This window comes from Ixodes scapularis, unplaced genomic scaffold, assembly GCF_016920785.2.
Source record: "Ixodes scapularis isolate PalLabHiFi unplaced genomic scaffold, ASM1692078v2 PGA_scaffold7__128_contigs__length_106722199, whole genome shotgun sequence".
In the NCBI taxonomy this organism is placed as follows: Eukaryota; Metazoa; Arthropoda; class Arachnida; order Ixodida; family Ixodidae; genus Ixodes; species Ixodes scapularis.
Window position 1 is genome coordinate 25289999 of NW_024609882.1, and position 16495 is coordinate 25306493.

Sequence of the window (16495 nt, forward strand, 5' to 3'; positions counted from 1 at the left end):
GACGGCTACTCTGTCTCGCGGGGGGCATGCCGACGAAATGATCGTTGGGATACGGGCCAAGCACGGCGCAGAGTTTACCATTGCTCTTGCTCCGAAGGGCCGTCGAGTCAACCACCAGCATGGTGGATACCGGTGTTCGACGTCATCATGTGACGTAGGTGCAATGCATGTATAACAGTTCGTAAGAGCTATGCGATGCGGATCCAACCTTTTTTTTTTTTTTTTTTTTTTTTGCCGAGAGTAACGAAGTATCCTGTTACAATCGTAAAAGATCGGTCCCGAAGCGCTTACCAAGACGCGGTCCAACAGCGCGAATCCAGCACATTCGATCAAACGCGCGCGTTCGCTCCGAGTGCACGTACAGGTATTTACGTGGCTCTTGCTGACACTCGTATTTCAAACGTACCTTTTTTTTTTTTTTTTAACGTCGGCTCGCTCCTGCATCTCTGAGGCCGCGGAAAACGCCACGGCGATTTGTTTCTATCGATGTTGCTTTGCAAACAACTGTCACGAGCCGTCTTTTACCAATGATGACAGTTGTTATTATAATGCAATTAATTGCAAAGGTACAAGCGAGCTGGAAAAGAATGACGAAAATAATCTCTGGAGAAGGGAAACAAGGAGGACAAACACAAATCTCCAAACACAGCTAGGTGACTGATGCGCGATCGAAAAATTCCGGCTGGTCCTGGTATCGAACCAAGGACCTCTCCCTTTCCAGTGGAGCGCTCTACTAACTGATTTAACCAGGAGTTAGACGCCAGTAGAGCTAACGGGTTTTATAAGCTGGCACCAGTCTAACACCAACAAGGTTGAAGGGCTTGGATATTAAAGGGGCGGTGCAACAATTTGCGGACTTTGGCTAATTAATTGCGGGAATTGATCCCGGCCACATATAAAACGAAGGGCCGAAAACTATTCTTTCCTGCTTGCCCTAGTTTTCATTAAAAAATGAAAGAAATTGATATATCTGGCACCCCTCAACTCAACATGGAAGCGGCACCAGCTTCGCCTGTGACGTCATTCGGAGTGGCGTTGGTTTCCGGTTGGGTTCTTCTGGCTTTTGTTTCCCCAGCGCTCGCCGGCTCGCCGGGATCGCCGCTCTCCCGCTCTCCCGCCGATTCCCGACCAACATGGCGGCATGGGCGGACGGCCTGAGCGACGTCGGCAGTCGACGCGGCGGGCAATCGAAGTCGAAGTCGAGGTCGAGACACCAGGAACAATAACGATACCACGATACTACGGACCACGACCAACGCACTCCGTCGAGCGAGGGAAAGACAAAACGTCCGGGTTGCTCGTGTAGCCGCCGTAGGCGCCTCGGGCGTCGACGGATGACGGCGACGGCAGGTTTTGTTGACTTGCGGTAGATGGCGCCACAAATAATTCATACCCTTTTAGCGGCAATATTAGGCTTCTGAAGCGTTTCTGCGTGCCTAAACAACGAGATTTTCTAAACTTAACCTTAAATCAAGCTTACAATTGCCTAACACTATCACTTACAAAAACCACTCCGAATGACGTCACACCACAGGTTCCATTTGCGGCCACCATGTGGCCGCAGGTTGGGAAAAAAAGCGTTCTTTATTTTGCGATTACTCAGCGAAATAAAAGTATTTTGGGATATGGTGGCACTTTTTCTCTTACTTATGCCGAAGTAAACAAAATAAAAAATACAAACCGCACATTCGTTCAGTGTTAAAATCATTGCACCGCCCCTTTAAGGTGCTGATTATAATTCACATCAATGCAGATGCAAACGAGCTGGACAAGAATGACGAAAATAATCCTCGGAAAAGGGGAACAAAGGGATAAAGGACAAAAACAAACACAAGCAGTCAGTTGGTAGAGCGCTCCACTAGAAATGGAGAGATCCCTGGTTCGATACCAGGACTAGGCGGATTTTTCCGGCCGCGCACCAGTGACGTATCTGTGTTTGTCCTTTCTCCCCTTTGTTCCCCTTCTCCAGGGATTATTTTCGTCATTTACGTCATTGTACTTTCGGGTCACGACAAAAACCACTGTTCTCGTTTCCTGTTCGGTACATACTATTTGTGCTTCTTAGAGGAAGGAGGGGTTGTGTTTTTAAAACAGTGAAAGCTACGGACCATAGAGATTGCAGAAAATGGGAAAAAGGGCAGATGAAGCTTGTGTATTACATCCTTTACCACTCTACTTCGCGCAGCCGCGGGGTAGGTTGATGTAATAGGATGGGATGCAAAAAAAAACGGGGAAGGTTTTTTAGGCTTTTACGTACATCTCTCTCTCTCTCTCTCTCCTCTGACAGAGCGAACGCTGGAGAGGAGGTCGCCTCATCTCCAGTGTTCGCTCTGCTAAACCCATACAAAAATGGTCTATGGTCGGCCATAGAAATCCATAAAGACAGCTACAGCCAGCTATAGCCGTGCGGAGTTATATATATATACTTCGCTTTCACCTCCAAAACATCAAAGCAGAGCAAAGCCCTTAGCGCCCTTGCCCAAATCTCTGGGAATGGATTCCAGAGACCCTCGTAAATTCATTTTTCTTTTGCTGTAAGACTTGGGCTCCTGCTGTTTAAACACGCCTCCATTAACTGGTCGTTGGTGCAAGGCATACTGATCACCGGTCACTCCCGCATGCAGTTCTTCGACACTGAAAGTGCCCAAGAACGCTAGGCGGTAATTTGCATATCAGTTTGGATATCACTATGCGGTTGGTTGGTTCGCGAAGAGCTTAGCTTCCAATGGTCTGTCAGGTATAGAGGTGAACAAAGTATATACTAATTTTCTATCTAGAAACTTTACGCCGAAGCTATATATATACACTTGAATTCGAGCGCACGTACCCGTCAGCAAATTGCTGTTTTTGTTTCCCTCGTATATATTTTGACTCCCGAAAAGAAATGGTTCGGCGTGCCAAGCGGTGAATACGTGAAGACTACGGGCGGTTAATATCAATTCGGTGTCAATCGCACACGGAGCGCTATAATTATGCCGAGGAAAGGCCAATAGCAGATCGACAAAAATCTTCAAAACTAGAACGTTTACCGTATTCAAAGCGTATGTTATTTTTACGTCGACTTACTGCAAAATTTACCCCAAAAAAGTTCTGACCTTGTCGTGGATTTCGGTTCGTGCCTATGGTAATTTTCTCGCGACCTTCACCTCGCCGCGGAATCTGAAGCTCGAACGAGACGTCAAGGAATGCCTCGAAAGTTCGAATCGCAAATTCGATTAGTTCTTCATCGCATCGCACACTTTAGGAACCGCGTCAAGGCCTGGAACTGGGGACATGTTACCCTTTAAATGTAACCTCAAAATATTTTAGGTTTCTTTAGCGTACAGACTGTTGTGAAATATTTGGTTCGCGGGTCGCTGCATTTCGCTACCATTTATTGGTTCAAATTGTGGTTCGGCGACTGTTGAAAACGGTGCACTGTTTATATTGTGTGCATGTTTTAAATTATCTTTTTTTTTTCTCAAGGAGCAATGTGGGATGCAGGTCTCCGAACGTCTAAACGTTTCTGGGTAGCGTTAAAAGAAAACAGTACATACTCAAAAGAAACGAAGCTCCAGGCTGAAAGCGGCACGTCGTCTACAAGGGTGTCGAAGAAGCGTGCCGACTGCAATAGGCGCCTTCAGGTTATTGCCGCTTGCTATCGTCATGAAGGTCGTCTGGAAGCTGTGAGGGCCGCCGCACCAGGGGCGGATCCAGAACTCCGTTTTTTTTTTTGTTTTTTTTTTTGGGGGGGGGGGGCTGAAAATTTTTAAGGATACTATTCTCCCATTCTTCCTTGTGCAAGGGGGGTCCACCCATGTCAAATTGCCCTCAAAGAAGGGGGGAGGGAGGGGGGTCGACTTTCTTTGGGGGGGGGGGGGGGGGCGGCGGAACCCCCGTCGCCCCCCCCCCCCCCTTGGATCCGCCACTGCCAGGGGCGGATCCAGAACTCCTTTTGGGGGGGGGGGGCGGAAAATTTTTAAGGATACTATTCTCCCATTCTTTCTTGTGCAAGGGGGGTCCACACGTGTCAAATTGCCCTCCAAAAAGGGGGGATGGAGGAGGTCGGCTTTCTATGGGGGTTTGTGGCGGCCGCCTCCCCCCCCCCCCCCCCCCCCCCCCCCCCCCTTGGATCCGCCACTGCGCTGCACGACGTAAAATTTCATTTTAACACGCTGATATTTCGCCTCAATAAGCGTTTCCTCTTCAGGAATGGCCATGACTTCCTTGATTGGTAGTTCTATTCGCTATAGAGGGAGTGAATGTGACAGAATGATATATAAACGCATATATACTGCAATGACTTTAATTGCAACCTCACAAATCTAAAATGAATAACGCAAGTTTTAATATGAGCCCACTCGGCCAGCGATCTCCCTTTTATAATGACAGCCACCACGCGTACCCATGTGGTGTCAAGTGATACAAGTGCCGCCAGTCCGCGAATCCCCACACCGAATGCGCCTGGTGACGAATTCCTTTGTACCCAATTATCCCACGTGACCAGTTGCCAAGTTGCCGATTGGCCTGTGACGAATCTTCACGTGACCTTTTATCTTTAACGTCTCTCGTAGACAGAAATTATTTTAGCTACATATTGCGTGTCACGTCGCTAGTCATGCATGGACGCATTCGTCGCCGACCGCCTAAGAAACGCACGCAGGATGCGCCGAGCCGCAGACATTTAAATACGGCCCCCGCAGTCAAGAAGCCTGCCGCATTGTCCGGTAAGAGCGAATCACCAAGCACGGATCACCGAAAGAACGAAGAAGGAATCACTAAGAAGCGTGAATACCATAAAGCCCTGGGCTCCCGAAGGTGTCAGTGGCGATGGGACACGCCCGGGTGCTGCAAAAGGAATGTACCATCGCATTCCTTCTGCTTAGCTATTCGGATCTCGGATGCAGGCAGCTCAAATCTCAAGATGACGTCACAGACCATAGAAAGTTCACCTACGGCGGCGATCACTTGGTCACACAAGGCACTGACATTGACGCAGCATGGGCTTCCTCGTTTGGCCTCATACTCGTACTCAGTGTACATTTACTACGTCACGAGTGTTTTTTGTTTTGTTTTTGTGACTGACACCATAGTTGTACATCTTTGCCTGTGACGTCATCACAAAATACCAACTGCGACTAATCGAAAAAAAAAAAAAAAACCTACATAAAGCGGTGGTTAAATCGTTCACGGCGTCTCGGCGTATATTTTACCGTTCTACCTTGTGTTCCGTGATACAGATGCCATACGGATTGAAAACGCTACACCCTATTCGACATGCAATAGAAATGCCGTAAAAAAACTCTTTGTTTTGGCATTCGGCACCGTAAATGCCGGAACACACGAGCGAAAAAACCAAAACCGCAAATCACGCGAAATTCGTGAATGCGGAAAATCGTTCCAAGCACCATTCTCTGAGAACGTTGGGCACGTGCCGCACCGCACGTCTATCGCAACTACTCGTGTATTGCGGTTAATAGAGAGCTTTCGTTGATCGCTTTCGCCGTCCCAGAACCCGCTACGATGCCCGGCACTCTACAGTCAAAGCCATGGACGCGCAGGCGCAGTAGCGGCTTCTTCGTTGCAAAGGGCTTAGCGGAGCCGCGTAGGGATAAACGCGGTCTTCGAAAACTCCCTGATAGCACGTTTGCGATTACCGTATTTACTCGAGTAATAGCCGCACTGTTTATGAAGAAAAAAACCCAAAAGGTTCGCTTTTCCGCGGAGCACGCGGCTTGCCATTCACCGCAATGGTCATCATGATTCCAGCGGTTTACAGGACAGAGATAACGTCTTCGCGCGAAGATACCATCTGTGAAGATTGGATTTGTATGGAGAATTGTGTTATCGATCTAATCATTCCCTATGTTATTTATGTGCAACGTGATGATTGGCAGTATATGTGCTTTGCGAGAAAGTGGACGCAAGGGCCTTGTTTATAAATAGTGCGGCTATCACTCGAGTCAATATGGTACTGTGCGAAAAAACACACGCGCGATTCCTCGCTCACACACACACACAAAAAAAGACCAGTTGGTACAAAATGCACGGAGTTCGCTCTCTTTTGTATGACGTATTGCCAGTGGGACCGCGACTTGACTCCCCCAACTAAGAACACTCGAATGACGTCACGCCGACCGACCAGCAGAACGGATATCCCGTGCAGCGACTAACAAGGTACCGCATTTTTCAACAAACACATAACCGGCGCCTCCGTTTCTTAGAGAGAATGCCCTCCGACGAGCAACATTCACGCTTGGCGAGGTCGAGAAACACCTGGAGGAAATGGCTTTCTGAAACAAGGTGTCCCCATGACGTGATATTCGATCTAAGGTCGCCTGAGAGCAGTAAGAAAGACCGGAAGAGTTTTCCTAATTGCGAATTATACTGCTTCGCTGTTTGACGCCACGTCGAACGATAGCAACCGCTTCACACTCTGGTATCGTCGATTAAGTAGACGTTTTACTGAATTACCGATGCACCGAAGATTGCGTATGAAAGGGCGGTGTAACGATACTTGGTAGGTATGTTTGCCAGTTTTCGGCAAGCTTACTGGCACTATATTTCACTTCACGATAACTTGGCGAACTGTGGAGGCTGCGGCCCCCGCGACTCAATAAGGGCGCTGGAGCAAGGGACATGGTCGAGGCCACGGGGGCCTCATTACCGCCACAGCAACAGCGCCCTCCGCGACAAAACGTAGTTTTAGGCTCCTTTTTCTTTTTGCGGTAATTGAACTTGCTCGATTCCATCTATAACGTAAAAATATAAAGAATAAAAAAAATCACAAATTCACGACTTTAAATTATATTTAAAATAAAAAAGTGACGCCACATCCGTATCTTCTCCCGATATATATATATATATTTGTTTCTTTCTCCTTGTAGTGCCGTGGCCGTTGGCGATCCCCGGCGACCTCAGCCGTGCAATCGGCCGTTCGCGCTCAAAACATCGCACTCTACCCTGGGACCTGTCACAGATTCGCGGCTAAATGGAGCGTATGGATGTCTCATGAACTGTTCCCGAAGTGCTCGCAATTCTAGCGGACGGAAATGTTGCTGCGGTGAACGATCATCCGAAGTTTGTTGGTTTCGGGGCAGACGACTCTTGGCTAGCAGACGACAGCCCGTTCATCCGGGCCTCGCGCCTGACATGTGGCGTAGTATGCTCCCGTGACGTGGGATTACGTGCCTCGCGCCGACGCTGGTATTGGGTCCTGCGGCCGTAGCCCCCACAGTTCGTCATGTTACCTTGCACTGACGTCACATCGCATACTTTTGAACACCATGTAAGAGGAGGAGAGGGAAGCTGCTTTTGTAAGAATTTTAAGTGACGGGACCGGCTGTGCTTATCCGGGAGGCACAAAAGAGGATCCTGATAAGAGGGGAGCTCCATCTCCCCTCTTTTCTGGAGGTGATCGCAGCGCTGTGAATGACGTCACATGCAGTCCATGTTACCCAAGTCGACTCGCATGCAAGGCCATTGACCAATGCTGCGTCGTTTGAAGGATTAGATAGGATGTATTCTTTCGATCTCCTATTCGGAAAACTTGTTGAGGAGGCTGTGGGGATCGCATTGCTGGCTCTCTGAGCAAAGCGAACCACAAGGTTTCGACATCGAGCTTTGCGATTCCCACGGTGAGGATATTTGAATGCGGCTCATTCAATGGACACGAGCACTGCGCCGCGTGAGATTTCGATTTGGGCTCGTGACAATCACTGCCTCGACATGCATTCGGGTAGTGGCTCGTAACCATTCGATTCGATAACGGGAATATCCGAACCTTCGCAGTGTGTGGAACTTACAGCGTGCCCTGTGCTTTGCCCACCCAGCGAGTGGCTATAATAAACAATTCGTACCTATTGTTCACAAATTGTTGCGTGGCCCCTTTAAATGGGTACGGAAACAAAGTTCTTGCACTTATAGCTTTGTTTAGATGCCGCCTACGTTGTGCATGCAGCCCAGAAGCGCTGGTAAACTAGTGTTTCTGGGCTGCCGACAGGAAAGTCAAGAAAACTAATTCTAAGACGAGCTAATGTATTTCAAAATTGCGCCTGGTGGCGGTCTGTGAAGCTCCGTTTGAATGCCGCCACGTCATGAGCTCCCAAGAAGCATCGCCAGTTCGCCTCAGTATGGTTCGCTCGTGGAGTTACTGAGTCCTGAGTGTGACTTGGCAGGGAAAGCTGACGCGTTTACTACGTTCCATATATTAAAGCTTCCACAGCGCTTCGGCTACGTGCATTCCACGCCATTACAATCGCCGTCCTTTGCAGGCGTTAGGTAGGAGCTTGATCTGAGGATGCAGGGGCATCAGGCGAGTCAACCATCCCCATCCCCCCCCCCCCCCCCCCCCCCCCCCCCGCCCACGGATGCGGGCTGGGTACTGATTCCTTCGAGACTTCTGCGCTGTTAAACTAATAGGGTGAACCGAACGCTCGGTGCACATAAAATACTGCATGGCCTCGAATGACGTTACGAGCAAGCTATGTTTAGCCCCCCCCCCCCCCCCCCCCCCCATAGGGCGTAAAGTCCTCAATATTACTGCTATAAAAAAAAAAACAACGCGTTGACGCCATCAAGCGGCAACGTTCGCAACTACAGTAGCTTTGCCGGCTTTGAAGCGAGAGGTAGAAAGCTTGCGGTTACGTCATTTCGTTTCTGCACCTCTTTAAGAAGTAATGCCACACGCTACACGTTCTGGCGTCTGCACTAGCAGTAAAATATGGAGTCCGGTGAATACCCCCTAAAGATATAGATGTAACATAGACTCCCCCCCGCCCCGCCCCCAACCCGTCCACACACACGCTCGGGAGCGTGCGCGCACAAATGCACATACTAAAAGCAGTATGCGTAGTCGATGCGCGGAGATGTAAGGAAAAATTTAAAATATATATTTTTTAAAAATATACTAAACAAGCAGAAAGTAGATTTGCATACTCGTTACACTTTACTAGATTAGTTACACCGTTACGCGATAAGAGAAGAAGCGCATTCACAAAGTTATTTAAAGAGCGATACATTTCTAAATATTTCTCGTCTACGAATATTTATTTTTTAATGGGCACTTCTGTATCTGTCGGTGTGTACTCCAAGGAAGGTACTACGTGCCGGGATCGGCATGTTGTCTTCTAAGTGTCAACTGCCGGGACCAGAACGCGACCCTACCACCTCCCCTCCCCCCCCCCCCCCCAAAAAAAAAAAAAAATAGAAGAAGATGTGAGGATTGCAAAGAAGAAAAAAATAGATATAGTGCATTTTGCTTGTGGGCGTTTAGTCATCCGTCCCCGAGGTTTAGCGGTATACCAAGACACGTCATCTCTTTTGTTTGCCTAGGATACCATTTTTATTTTAAAAACACCTCAAATGAACCACAGAATCACTTTAGCGCAAGCTACACCCCGCCCCTTAACGACCTGGTGGCCCGGGACACCTACATTTAACATGCTTCACGAAGAAAAAAAAAACAGCACGTAACCAAAAAAAAAAAAGAGTTTACGGGAGCAACGTTACACATTTCTGAAATTACCGACGAGCGTTCCGCAAACAAAAACACCACCACCAAAAAAAAAAAAAATGCTAAAAGACTCTTCTTTTCGCCCTCCTCCAAGTTTGGCAGAATGGCACGCGGTGCCCGGGAGCATTTGAACCGACAAACTTTGTTCTACCGTTCTACACTTGTCCTGGGGGGCGAGAGTGAAAGAAGGGGGCCCGATGGGGGAGAGATAGGAACACAAAGACAAATGCACGCTTGGGCCCGGCACAGAGGGAGGAGGAGGACGCCCCGGAGAAGAGGGAGGGGGAAATCACCCTCGCCACCCATAACGCGAAGGGCGCGGCTAAGCCGAGGTGTCTCCCTCCCCCACCGTCGTCCACCTTGCTAACCTTCATTCACCTCGCAGCAGTAGGAGACTCTTCACCATCGTCACGAGGCCAGGAGGGAAAGAAATCATCCCTCCCAAAAAGCGCATCGGTCTCGCCCCTGCTGGCCTCTTCGGATCTGCCTTACGTAAGCGCACGACGGCCGTTTGAATTTTGTTTCTTTTGTTATGAGATGTGTGTTGACGAACGGAACACCCGCCGCTCCCTTCCTGACGCCCTCGCTCATCCGCAGCGTCTTCTCCCTTCCCGCTTCCAGTGAGAAGGAAAGAAAAAAGAAATGCTGTTCATAAATGACGATCGACAACTTTCCATTCCTGCAGTTGGTGGCAAGACAGGGCTGACGGGTCGGCGGTGTCTGCGGGACAACTTGCTGACAGAGCCGTTTCTCATCGTCTTTCGCTACCGGAGGCCAGCAGCGGCAAACCAGGATAGCCATGAACAACCTGACGGATATTCAGCGTACGTAAAGATTCATCCTCGTTTTTCTTTTTTTTTTTTGTCCTTTGGTGTCGCCGAGCGGTGAGCGCATATCGGCGAACGTAAACGCTTTTGTCTCGTGCGCATAAGATACATTATTAAGCTTGCCCCGCATCGGGTCTAAGAATATCTGGTATCCGTGTTAGTTGGACGCATTTGTGGCGAACGGGTTGTATCAGTGTCGGGGTAAGTTTTTCGTGTCCGCTGATCGTGGCGTTTTGTTTGTTTTCTCGGTAACGCAAAACGAATATTTCACGACCGCGTTGTGTCAGAGCCGGCGTAGTACGAGGAACTGTATATATATTTCTTTTTTAAATCAGTGAGACAAGTGCATACCCTATATTTTTGCTTTGTCTTGAACGCAGTGTACGTTGGAGGTATGCACACGTTCCCGCTTGACGGAAGTTAGATTACGTCGTATGGCACTACCGCCGTTGCTTAAAATAGCTCTCCGGGCATTTTCCGCGCCGTCTATGCTTCTCTATTGCAGAATTAGAGGCGGATTAATTTGTTAAATTGCTGATTGGCGAGGCGATCGGGGAGATTAGACACCAGCGTCTAATCTCCCTAGTTACTTGTTCACACATCGCGAATTTTCATTTCAGCTGTAACCGAAGTCACTTTATTCGCAAAGATTGCTCGCACGGAAGCGAAAGCCCTTGGAGGCTGAAAGTTTCAAGCAGCAGAGATCTTATCCATAGCAGGGCCGCAGTTCTCTCAGCCGGCATTCCAGAGCAGTTTATTTGGGGCTCACTCTTTCCCCAGCAGTGTAGGTCACGCTGCTCCTTTATTCCCGACACAAAAGGGCAGCACGCTCCCGTACTAACCGGATCCCCCTCGGTGAATTTTTTTTCGCTGTCCCTTTGTTATCTGGCGTTGCTTGTACTCTGCCCACTTATGAGACAGACGACTTTTGGGTTCACGGGAGCTTAGCGACTTCGGGCCCAGCGATAAGGTCTGATTGTAAGCGGGCACTTCCGGGGGGGGGGGGGGGGGGGGGTGCTATCAGGAAAGGTTTGAGTGCTTTGCCCCAGTAGGCCCTGTGAAGCAGTGTGGCCAGATTAGGTTACTTTGTGTTGAAGTCGGTGTCGAAATTTGGTGGTTGGCTTTTTGTCTACTTTTGGGCTATGTCCCATTTTTTTCTTCGCAGCTGCATTTTGCACCCGGAACCTTCTAGGCGAAACTTTATAATGGTATTAAAAATACAACAGGGATGTGCTTTCCCCCGCAGTGCGTTCTGGTGGTTGTCAATGGATGATTCACCGGTCGATCGCTGCCGGCGTGGTCTTCTAAATTTTATAATTCCCCTCCTTTTTTAAAATTCTCCAGTCGAGTTCAGGATTCCAAACCGTGTTCCGATTGTTCTGCGCGTCCTACCTCATATGAACTGTTTTTGCGATAATATTTCTCGTATCTCCCGTACTTCACAAAAATTCGTCTTTAATCGTTTGAGTAAGATGCCCAAATGTGTCCCGTAATACAAATACGCAGTGTCTAGCGTTACGTCCGACGGAGCCCGACATAAACATTAAAGTTGCGTCCGACGGAACTCGAAATACACATTAATGTTACGTCCGACGGAACACGAAATAGAAGTTAAAGTTACGTCCGACCGAGTATACCATTACCATTCTATCTCTAAACGATTGCTTCGAACGTCCGCGATTCTAAGAAAGCGTCGCAAGAAATTGTCTTAAAAAAAGGAAAAACACGAGAAAGAAAATTAAAACTAATACGACGAACGTCTGTACCTGGAGGTACAGATGGAGCCGCGATTTTAACGAATGGTGCATCGGACTTAACGTAGTAGTAATTCACGATATGTTTCCGTTTACGTCATGTATCGGCCGTAAACCGTAACATTCAGTAAGGTTGCGTACTTTACACAGCACGTAACTTTAACATCTATTTCCGTCGGACGTATCTCGAAATTTCGGGGTAAAGTTACGTCGGACGTAACTCTAATCTTCTTTCTGGGTTCCATCGGACGTAACGATAGACAGTGCGAAACGAATATCACGGGATTTACAATATTTATTTAATGCAGTTTGTGTTGGCAGTGCCCGTGTTCCATGAAGCGTTTGAACATGTCAGTCGAAGACTGATCTGGAGAATCGGAAGAACACTGCCACTCTGGAACACGAGCGGTGTATCCGTAACCAATTACCTACTCCAGCGAATATAAACGCACAAGCGACACTTATTTTGCAGAACGGTAGCCCAACTATATGCGACGAAAATGCGATAAGCGTATATTTTCTTTAGTGGTAGGAATTCCGAATAGAGAGCCTAAACTTAATGGTTGTGGTTTTTGGCTGCTTTTGTTCTATGACTTTGGCTACATTTGGCGGCTTGATTGCTCCACTATCTGGCAACACTGCGTAAGGATCTCGGTCATTCCTAACTGGCACCGCGTTTGTAAATAAGCAGGGCCGCAACTCATCCAGGTGCTTTCTTTTCTTACGTAGGTGGTCAGGATTGTTTTGAATATAGCCGCCGCGCCACTAATAAGGACGTTTCAAAAGTCCCCGCATCCCGCATTTTTGCAGATTCAAATTGCAAACTACCTAACCGTTTTGTCTTCGTGCCCGTTGTAAGACGAAGGTGGCCCAAAGTGTCGGTTGATGCTCGCTAAACGCTATAAGTCTGGCGAGCAGAACTCGAAGCGTCATCCCTGTGTAGAGGTTCGTTCCACAATAGTCTGCATTTATAAATTAATGATAGGCAAAAGAGTGTACTCCTTTATTGTCCGTTTTATATCTGTTTACTTTAAATGTTCCGTCTTTTTATGCAATCTGAGCTTCGTCAGAGTGGCTAATTTGCGTGAACACATTGTTTCAAATTACGTCTGGCCGCTGTGGATGCTACGAGCCACATCGGAGCCAATCCAAACCCGTGTGAATTTCTTCTGGCTGGCAGGAAGCGCAGTGACGCGCGGAAAGAGTAGTCACGTGCCGAGTTCACATAGCTGGGATGGCTCGTATCGTCTGCTGCGACTAAACGTATGGTGAAACGGAGTATAACAAAACCGTAACATCGGAAATGTCTTCATTTCATTCTCCGATTCCCTCATTTACAATCTTGGCTGCTCAGCGGTGCCCTTTGTTCGCCTCTGATGTTCTTCGCAGAGCTCGGCATGTCGTCGCTCGTGTCCGATCTGCTTGAGCAACTCAAGGCGCAGACCGATCCCCGAACCAGGGGCTTCCCCTTCATCGGCAACCCGGCCATGGTGATGTCTCTCATCGCCGGCTACCTGTACGTCATCAAGGTCTGGGGTCCACGCTGGATGGAAGACCGCAAGCCGTTCGACCTCAAGGGCGTCATCATGGCGTACAACGCGTTAATGGTGGCCCTCAACATATTCTTCTTCTACAAGTTCCTCACCCATTCCTACCTGGGCGGTGGCTACAGTTGGGTCTGCCAGGGCATCGACTTTCATGACCCCAAGTCCCTCCCTATCGTCACGTACTGCTGGTGGTACTTCATGGTTCGCATCCTGGACTTCGCAGACACGCTGTTCTTCCTGCTGCGCAAGAAGTACAGCCACATCTCGTTCCTGCACGTCGTCCATCACACTCTGGTAGTGTGGAACGGCTGGCTTTTCATCACGTTTGGCCCAGACGGCCAGGGCATCCTCGGAGTGTGCATCAACTCGTTCATCCACATCGTCATGTACGCCTACTACTTCCTCGCAGCACTGGGGCCGTCCGTCCAAAAGTACCTGTGGTGGAAACGGTACATCACCCGCATGCAGATCATCCAGTTTGCGGTGTTCATTGGTTTTGTGTCCGTCCCACTCTTCAAGGACTGTGGCTACCCCAGGTTTCTCACTTACATGGCGGCCTCGCAGTGCCTATTCTTTCTTGTACTTTTCGTGAACTTCTATGTCCACACGTACACCAAAACCAAAAAGGGTGCAGTGCTCTTTTTCTGCGGAAACTACGCAGCCACCGCCGCGCTTTCGCAGAACGATAAGTCCGTCGCCAAGGGACTACCCAACGGTGTGACCCACCGTAAGCCGAAGGTTGCGTCGCGGTAATGGGACATTTCAATCTGTGGCGTTTCTAGAAACGTTGTCTCGGGGCCGAGGATGAAACCCTGTTTTTCCAGTTTCTTATGTTGTGAGATCTGCGATGCCGCTCCTGGTACCGTCACTCGTTCCTGTTATTTATTGTAAGATACGCGAGTTTTCTAATTGTATTCCACCTTTTCTGATTCCACTGTACATCATTGTCGCCATTTCCCAGATGCCTGTTATGCATAGCAGTCCTGCCATTAGTATCTGTTAAAATGATCTGAAAACACTCCCAAGAACTGTTTCTAATTACCCGAAAATGCCTGGCATTCTTCACGTTCATCCATCTCGACCTCTTGGAGAGTTTTCGGATCGTTTTGCACGATGATGCTTTCTGTACATACATCCTTTTTCCAACCCTCATCGGCACAAGAAGAGTGCTTCCAGAGTCACGGGTTTGAGTTGTACTCAGGTGTGGATCCCAGTCATGTCAGTCGACTGCATTATCCCCCTTGCCGCTGCAACGAAATAAAAATTCCAATTGTCTCCATTGACGTTCGTTGATTTTCTGCGTTATCCAGTATTGTGATCACGTTGAGCTTAGTTACAGTGCCATTTTCATATCTTCCGCATAACAAAATAATGACGGGAGAGCGCCGGATCTCAGTTATTCTTGCCTTATTATCCCTTTCAACCCCAGAGTCTGCTAAAGGCGGTGCCTCAGGATAAAGTCTTTACTTTCCAATCATCCCCGTAATCCCAGCTCACGAGGTGATATTTTCCGACACTCGACCCTCCATGTGTTGCTTTTCATTTCTCCCTGTCTCGTAGGCACCGGCGTTACACCAGATGACCCAATACGCAGTTGAGAAAGAGAGAACAACACTTGAAAGGAAAAAACGACTAAACTTGAGATATCACAAGGGAGCATTATTGAAAGATGTCGCGCCGGAAGTCTGCATCTAACGACGACGACCGAGGTGGGGGAGGGGAGGGGGGCTGGCGAAGAATGAGAGTACGAACGAAAGAAACAGCGGAAGGAGACTTCGGCGCACTATCACGGCCGATACACAATGGAGTCTCCTCGGGCACAATAGAATGGCAAAGCCACATTGCCCAATACAACAGCATCGGAAGCTGCCATTATCGGGATGCATTAATGCAGTCCGGGTGGCTCAAGGGCAAACCGTCTCCGATGCGGCCCTTCGAGACAACAAGTGGGCGGGGGCGTCCAATTAGATGTTGTCTCTGGCGATATGCAGACGTCACTGCATTTTTTTTTTCTTTTAAAGACGTCACGGGATGCCGAATTTCTAACATTGTGCATAAATTACGCCGAAAAGAGAACAGTCACGGTAGGCTTAAGAAATGAATGGATGAATGATAACAACTGTAAACTTTATAAAGGTGGGTAGCTTGCGCCACCTATTATGGTTATGTTGAGGCTTCTTGGTTCGTGATTTGTTTTCCCGCGTCCGTATCGGCCATTGGTGCAATCTTTTTGGCTGCTCCGCGATAGTCACGCTCCAGACTCGCCACACCAAGAGGTTCTAAGGAATTTTCTTATTTAAAATGTACATGACGTCGTTTGTACTTTTACGGAGCGCTTCAGGGCTCAGGCTAGAATGGACATGTCGAAGGCACCTTTTGTTTCTTTTTGCATAAACGTTCTGCAATTGTTTTTAAAATTTATTTTGTTTCGTTTTATTTCACAACAATGTACAACAGCTGGTTGGAGCCATGTCCGTAAAGGCTAGTCTTGACGTCTAATAACACAATTGTATTTTGAATCGGACATAGTAAAATAACAAAAGGCGCAAAATATAAGAAACAAAATAAATATACATTTCACTAATCTGAAGCACAGGCTCGCAAGTTTCAAATCCTAACTTTTATCTTGCAACCTAAGATTTCTTTTCTTCTAACTCCTCTAAAAAGTTCCTTGACGTTCCGCAAAGCCAGCTGACTCAAGGGGTGAAAGCCCAGCTTGAACCAGGATGTGCGGGAGCAGAGCGAAAACCGCGCTTTTCGGAGCCATACCCAACAGAATAGAATGTCTTAAACAAACAGCGGTGGGGGAGCAAGCTCCTGTGCTAAAATAGAAGTAACAACTGGCAAGAGAGTCATAAAACCAAACTGAATGAA

General features: G+C 48.2%; 1 protein-coding gene across 1 annotated transcript; it reads left to right on the plus strand.

The window, feature by feature from the left end:
• The first annotated feature begins 10168 nt into the window (after positions 1-10168).
• Positions 10169-14904, plus strand: LOC8030247 (elongation of very long chain fatty acids protein 1). The gene is made up of 2 exons (XM_002399435.5): positions 10169-10317; positions 13464-14904. Exons 1-2 carry the CDS (start codon positions 10293-10295, stop codon positions 14372-14374), a joined length of 936 nt encoding a protein of 311 aa, XP_002399477.2. The 5' UTR covers positions 10169-10292; the 3' UTR covers positions 14375-14904.
• The last annotated feature ends 1591 nt before the right edge of the window (positions 14905-16495 follow it).

Excerpts from the sequence above, each read along its gene's own strand:
- LOC8030247 (XM_002399435.5), top strand. The coding sequence starts at position 10,293 with ATGAACAACCTGACGGATATTCAGC. Across the intron at positions 10,318-13,463 it reads CAACCTGACGGATATTCAGC|AGCTCGGCATGTCGTCGCTC; the intron begins GTACGTAAAGAT and ends TGTTCTTCGCAG.